Source organism: Ahaetulla prasina, chromosome 7 (assembly GCF_028640845.1).
Source record: "Ahaetulla prasina isolate Xishuangbanna chromosome 7, ASM2864084v1, whole genome shotgun sequence".
Lineage (NCBI taxonomy): Eukaryota > Metazoa > Chordata > Lepidosauria > Squamata > Colubridae > Ahaetulla > Ahaetulla prasina.
The window spans coordinates 59,750,570-59,758,018 of NC_080545.1; the positions used below are offsets into that span (position 1 = coordinate 59,750,570).

Here is a 7,449-nt window from a genome sequence, read left to right on the forward strand (position 1 = left end):
TTGCATTTGCATTTGAAGTCAGAGCTGAAGAAGCTTCTTGGATAAGAAGTGAAATGTCTTCAAAGAAAAAAACAAGAAAGTCTATTTGCAAAGAATTGGAAAAATGAGAAATTGCCACTGCAAAATGAAATTATTAAGAAAATAATGGACTGTGCAGAAATGAGTAAACCTACGTTTGAAATTAGAGAACAGGAAGATAAGCAATATTATAAGAGATGGGATTTATTTTATCAATGGTTAGAGGGTAAAATATGATAAAGAAGATTGGAGTTTTTAACAAGATAAAAATTATTGAATGATGGAATAAACAGGGAAATAAGATAAAATATTGTTTTAGAATGACTATTAAATTAGAGAACAAAACATTATAATTGATTGAGGGATTAATTGATTAAAACATTAGGGTATAATTGGATGATAAAATGGATGATTAAACAAATTAATAAGAAGTAATTGCTGTTTACACAAAAAATTGTAACCTGCACACCGACACATTGTATTTGAAATTTGAATGGAAGATGCTTTTATGTTTTTAAAAAAATAAAAAACTTTTTTCCAAAAAAAAAGAAAAAAGAAAGCCCAGTTGCCTCCTGAAAAAGCACCTTTGAAAACAGCCAGGTTGAATGTTTATGAAACTCTTAACAATAAGAAGAGTTTAATAGAGATGTGCAGAGAAATGGTAGGTTTCCCTTCATTGGAGGTGTTTAAGAGGGTGCTAGACAACTATCTGTACACTTTAATTTGGATTCTTGTACTGAGCAGGGGATTGTACTTTAGTGCTGCTTTTCAGATATGTTTCTAATTTCTAAAAGTAAGAGTTGTTTCCTTTAGAACAACATGTAATGTCATACCAAGTCTGTTCTCAGTAGTCTATCTACTGTGCTTTATTTACATATGTCACAAAGTGCTCTCTAAAGAGTGTTCTCTAAGGAGTCATAACTTGATCATTGCTGCTCTGGGTAGGTTTTGTATAGAAACATTTTGCCTCATTTAACATTATGAGAATGGTGTGTATTGTGCTGTTTGAAATACTTTACAGAGTAACAATGGTACTCAAGTCCATAAAGAAAAAGATAAATGGAATATTTGGGAGATGCTTAATACCTTTGTTTTTAAGAATTTTGATTATAATAGTAAAATCTAATACCAACTAAACTTTAAAAAATAAAAGAGAATAGAAAGAAAAAAAGAGAGACATAAGAACACAATAGAGAAGTACGGTAAGTAAATAAGTAAATTAAAAATATACTAAGGAATAATTTCTGACCTTCATCACAACAAGTATAAACAAATTTAGTAACTCTTCATTCCCTCAATTTATTACTTCATCCCGTATACATTTCTTATCTATAAACAAAACCATGAAACATTTTTTCAGTCCTGGTGTGAGCAGAAAGTCCATAAAGGGTTGGCAGAAATAACAACATATCTTGTTTTAACATTAATCATGTAAACCAGAATTCCCAACCTCCGGGCTGCAGCCATTCGGAACCAGGTCGCGGAAGCTGTGGGCAACAGGGGAACCATCCCCCCCCTCCTCCACCCACCAGTCTGCAAATCCGGAAACTCTAAAATAAATCATCTTTATATGCCGCTGTATCACTTCCAACAGTCTCAATCTTTAGCTCATTCAAATGTTAAAGGATTTGATTTCATATCTTTTTTGTCCCTTTGTACAGAGTTCTTCGAGGCTTTAACAAGTCTCTTTTATAGATCCAATACGACAATTTTTGATGTCACTATTTTGGTTCGTTATTTGCAGTTTGCTTTTAAATTTTAAAATCTCAGCCAAAATCTCACTGTAGATCCAGTGAAACATCTTTTTTCTAATTCATTCTTTTGGCCTGTGAATTGTAAACCCACTTTGATATCTCTTTATTGTCGGATAAAAATCATTCTACATCTGTCATTTTTTCCCTAACATCTTTTGGACATAGTCCATCCATGGAAGCAGACATCATTATTGACGTTATTGATGTTGCAACTACTATTTTCTTATTCTATTCTTTAAAAGTCTCCTTCATTGTTTTCATTATTACAGTGTTTTGCAATATTTTACAGGCTCGAGTTCTTTCCTCTTCCTAAAAGCCTTTATCCCCTCTAGTGTCCATGTCATGAAATTGCTTATCTTTGTTGTATCTTGTAAAAATCAGAACAAAATCTATTTTCCACAAAAGCTGTTCTTTATAATTACAGGTAGCCCTTGACTTACAATAGTTCACTTAGTGACTGTACAAAGTTACAACGGTGCTGAAAAAAGGGATGTATAACCATTTTTCAAACTTACAACCATTGTGTCCTAAGGTCATGACAAACAAAGTCAGTGGGGAATCCAGATTCACTTAACTACTGCAGTGATTTACTTAACAACTATGGCAAGAAAAGTCGTAAAAGGGGGTAAAGCTCATTTAGCAAATGTCTTGCTTAAAATTCATTCAACAAGCATCTTGCTTAGCAACAGAAATTTTTGGCTCAATTGTGCTCATAAGTTGAGGACTACCTGTAATTGTAAAATCTTCTATAATAAGTTTCAATATTTCAATTTTTCTTGGACCTAATCTGTTTATAACTTTCTAAGACCAGAATCTTACTTAGTTTTTTGCTGTTTATTCTGGATTCTTTAAATTCTTAAGGTTATGATTAAAAACTTATTTCCTTTAGGATTGAAATCAGATTTACTCAGTGTTTCAAACTTGTTAAAGGAATAGGTTAGAGGTATTTAATGATCAATTTCTGCAAGTGAGAAGAAAGTGAGGTTTATGAACCTTTAGTAGTCTCCATGGTTGCAAGCAAGATGGCTAATTTCTCCCAGCACTGATACCTGTGGAAAATCATTGTCCTGTGAACTCCTTGCAGGGACTACTTGTCCAGGATATGTGGGCATATAATGGAATTCTTTATTGGCCAAGTGTGATTGGACACACAAGGAATTTGTCTTTGGTGTATATGCTCTCAGTGTACATATGTATACACTGAGACATTGTATACTGTACATTGTACATGTACACTGTACGTGTGGACAATCTCCCATCCTCTCCTTATCCAGAGAGGTTCCAAGGAACCATTTTCCTTACTGGTTCCTTGGTCTTTGCTGTGTTTGTTGACTCTGCTTTCACAGAACCATCTTCAGTTCACCATACTTCCTTTGGAAGTTTTCTGGATCCTTAATAACTTTGTAAAATAAAGGCAGTCTGCTCTTGGTTCTCCAGTTATTTTCAATAACTGTTCCCATAATATGTGACTATGCTAATTAGAGTCAATCCAACATATCTATAGTAGCACTCTATTGCTTACCCTGCCGCAAAGCAATTCTATAGTACTCAAATCGCAAAGCAGAAAACGAAGGTCACATCTCATAAGTAAAAGTTTCCCTGAGCCATCCTATACAGAAGGGGTCCCCAACACTTCTAGTTCTGTGGACTGGTGGCAATGGTTTCAGCGGTTTCAGCACCAGGAGCAAAGGGTTTTGCATACACAACCTAAATCCTGCACATGAGCAAATGAAGCTTCGCACACTCATCCATCGGTAGCGGACCACAGCCTAGGAGTTGGAAACCCCTGCCGTACAGTGATACAATTCCTACCCTGTTTCCCCCAAAATAAGACATCCCCTGATAATAAGCCCAATCGGGTTTTTGAGCACATGGCAATAAGACCAAGCGCTTATTTCAGGATTCAAAAAAATATAAGACAGGCTCTTATTTTCAGGGAAACATGGTACTTTAGAATGCATGTGATGGGAAATAACATCAAATTCAATTTGGGCATCTAATGAGTTCTAGCTTTTAAATTACAACTATAATTTTTTTTAACCTTTTTATTATTTAATTGAAATTATTTATGACTGTTGCTACCCTATTTTATTATATTGAATCAGAACCACTTGGTTTTGATCTGCCTCACTCTGTCTGGATGAAATTGAACAGAATTAGGTATGATACTGGAAGAAGTGCCTCTGTCCTGTATATGTGGGGGTGGAAAGATTTCCCTTGTTGTGATTGTGGTGCTGATATGCAAACAATTAAACATTTGTGCAAGTTTGTCTGTGACAGGCATTCTCTGGTTCCCCAGCAGCACAAAGCAATGCCAGAGGCGATTGCCTAGATAGCTAAATTGGACCTCCAGTTATGAGGCCACTGACATACCACCGTAGAAGTTTTGTATATAATTATGTGGATTGTGTGTATATGTTTACTTCTCTTCTGGCATGTTCTCATCATATGCTAAATAATAAGTATGATTATAAGGTAAAGGTAAAGGTTCCCCTCACACATATGTGCTAGTCATTCCCGACTCTAGAGGACGGTGCTCATCTCCGTTTCAAAGCTGAAGAGCCAGCGCTATCTGAAGACGTTTCCGTGGTCATGTGGCCGGCATGACTAAATGCCAAAGGCACATGAAACGCTGTAACCTTCCTACCAAAGGTGGTCCCTATTTTTCTACTTGCATTTTTTACGTGCTTTCAAACTAGGTTGGCAGAAGCTGGGACAAGCAATGGGAGCTCACCCTGTTACACGGCACTAAGGATTCGAACCGCTCAGCTGCCGACCTTTCGATCAACAAGCTCAACATCTTAGCCACTGAGCCATCGCATCCCCATATAATAATATGATTATATTAAATACTTTATTTAGCCAAGTGTGTTTAGATACACAAGAAATTGGTCTATATTGTTATAAAAGGTTAATCTAAGTTTTGTTTCAGAAACTAATGCTTTAGGTAAGCATTAAAATCTGAGCTTTTTTCTTTGTTCTTTTCTTTGTTTTAGATGATCAGCTACTCAAATTTCCACAAAAGATTTTGAAGAAATCACCGACCGATCAACAGATTAGCAAACTTGCTCAGAGACTTGGACCTGAATGGGAGTGCATTGTATTGTCTCTTGGCTTGAGTCAAAATGACATCTATTGTTGTAAAGTCAACCACCCATACAATATCAAATCACAGATTGTAAGTGCCTTCATTTTATGGAGGCAACGTTTGGGGAATAAAGCTACTATGGAGAGTCTGTGCACTGGTTTGAAATTTGGAGAAGTAGATTCTTCAGTAATCCAGCAGCTGTTTCAATGACCTTCTAGACTTCATAACAACTGGATTCAATCAAACCAAAGGCCCATCCAATATTCTGTCTCCACAGTGCTTACTCAGAAATTATGGAAAGTCTATATCTTGGCACGACTTTAGCAGCCACCCAGTATTGTCACTCACATTGCCTTCCAATTGGCCTTAGCATGTGGGCGTTGATTGCTGCAGCAGCTATATTGCCCTCATGATCACTGTTGGTAACTTTTTCCTCTATGGAGTCTCCAAATGCCATGCCTTCATATGGCAAAGCCACTTTTAAGATCAGATACTGTGGAGGAGATTTTGGTATTGCATGAAATCCTGTCGTGGATGAGAAATTAGTGTTGACAACCGTACCAATGCTGTGCAAGCCTTCCACATTTCCAAGGCACTCTCCTCTTGGTCTTAATATCCTTTATTAATAGCAATAAGTTGATCCAGTAGCAAATCAAAAGGAAAGGGCTGTCATCACTGAATAGCTACCAAGGATAACAGTCTCCCTATTAGGGATGCAAGGAAACAGAACAGGTACTTGTAGTTACTACTTTGTGTTATACACCCAACAAGTTGGTGACTGTGCTTTTTTTAATGTTAATGTCTAGGAATGTTATAATGTCCTGTTTATTTTTAAAGCATGCATATTGTTTATTATTACAAGCATAAAAAAGAACAGTCCAAAAAAATCTACATTTCGTTATATGAATTCTGACTATTTATTGTGTAAGTTACTTAAGACATGGATTGGATCTGATCTTAATTCTTGCTGGTATGCACTGGAGTGGCCGTACTCTGTATTCTATACTTTGTATATAAAGATTAATAACACTGATATATGCATTGCCTGCAGTTTCATTTTAGACAAAGAGGTGTCTGTTTCCTGAAGTTAATGGATCTAAGTATGCCTATCTTTGCATGGGATGTCACTAGTCTGCAGAAAGTTCTGTGTCAAAAAAACCCCAAATATTTCTAGTTTAAAAGCAAGCATTGGTAAAAAGCATACTTTTCCTAACCTGTGTCATGTTTATTTGCGTCATTTTGCTGTGGATATGTTTATTTGTGATTCAATAATATTGCCAAGTGTTTTCTACTTATTGGATTTGAACTTTGTAGATATTCCTAAAAGCCAATTTTCATATTTGATTGCTGTCAGCTTTCATTCCTCTTTAAATCATTTACCACCCAAGGATCATCTGTTCAGGTAGCTTTTTTTTTCTAGGAGAGTTGAGCCCTTGTCCTCTGCCTTCTGGAAGATTCTTATCAGAATTTTGTGTAAAATTTTAATTGTCCATTACTATCCCTCACTATCACCATCTCACTCTTATCTGATTTGAAGATTTATTATATTTTGGTAGATTGTAAAATCTCTCATTTCACTCTGATTTTATGGCCTAATAATTTAGAATTTCTTTATTTATTTATTCAGAATCCGGGGGATTGTGAAGGCCAGTTCCCTTCCAATGCATCAAAACTGTGTTTTGAATCTGTTTACCCCAAAAGCTAATATTACCACCAAGGACAGAATTGTAATAGTGGGGCCAAAAAAGACAAGCAGAAGGAAACTGCTTTTAAAATGCTCCGGTGCCATACTCCCCTTCTATAGTAAGAAAAGGAAGTTAGAATTAAATGTTCAATAAGTTTGCCTTCAAATTAGGCATTATGCTAATCTTATTTGCCTTAATAATGTTATTTTTAAGGTTTGAGAAACTTCATTTGAACAGCTGTGTGATATGTTCTGATTTCGATTACCTAACCTGGCCTTGTGCTGATTTCTGTGGGAGAAAAAAAAAACCTTGTTATTTAACCTTTTAAATTAGTACGTCAAACCGTTCTACCACATTCAAGGAGAAGTTTGAATCATTCATTTTAAATACTTCTTTCCTTTATACAAAACTACTTTAATCTGTGTTTAAAATCTTGTTTGTACGTTTTCCATTATGGATCTCCCCCAGACGATCTTCCACCTACTGCTTCTTGTCCTACCCTCAGATGCTATGGAGAATAAATTGATCCCTTCTTTCCTGCAGAAGCTTTTCAAGTATTGGAATATTGTTATTGTGCGTATCATCCATCTGCCTGATGCAGGTGGCAGCTTGCTTTATTGGGCACCTGAGTTAATCTTCATGTCTTGAGTGACCATTGTAGAATTATATACCCTATAATCTCTAGCATCCTTAGTTCATCCCTTCAAAAAGATCCACCTACTCACCATGATGAGGCAGTAAAACAGGACTTGTGGGAGCCTTGCAGATAAGAGTTATGAAAATGACAACTGCAGCTTTTCCTTCTCTGCCCATACTCTGAGGTGAATATGCAATATTTCATCATTCTTTTTACCTCATTTTATTGCACATCCATTGGAGAGTTCTTCACCCATATATGGCTAAG

General features: G+C 36.0%; 1 protein-coding gene across 1 annotated transcript in view; it reads left to right on the forward strand.

Annotated features, from left to right (window-relative positions):
- Window positions 1–6,244, forward strand: part of CRADD (CASP2 and RIPK1 domain containing adaptor with death domain) — a 31,854-nt gene extending 25,610 nt beyond the window's left edge. Inside the window, exon 3 of the mRNA XM_058191432.1 lies at window positions 4,769–6,244. Coding sequence (XP_058047415.1) covers window positions 4,769–5,070 — 302 coding nt within the window. The 3' untranslated portion in view covers window positions 5,071–6,244. The remainder of the gene's footprint in view (window positions 1–4,768) is intronic.
- Window positions 6,245–7,449: the final 1,205 nt, after the last annotated feature.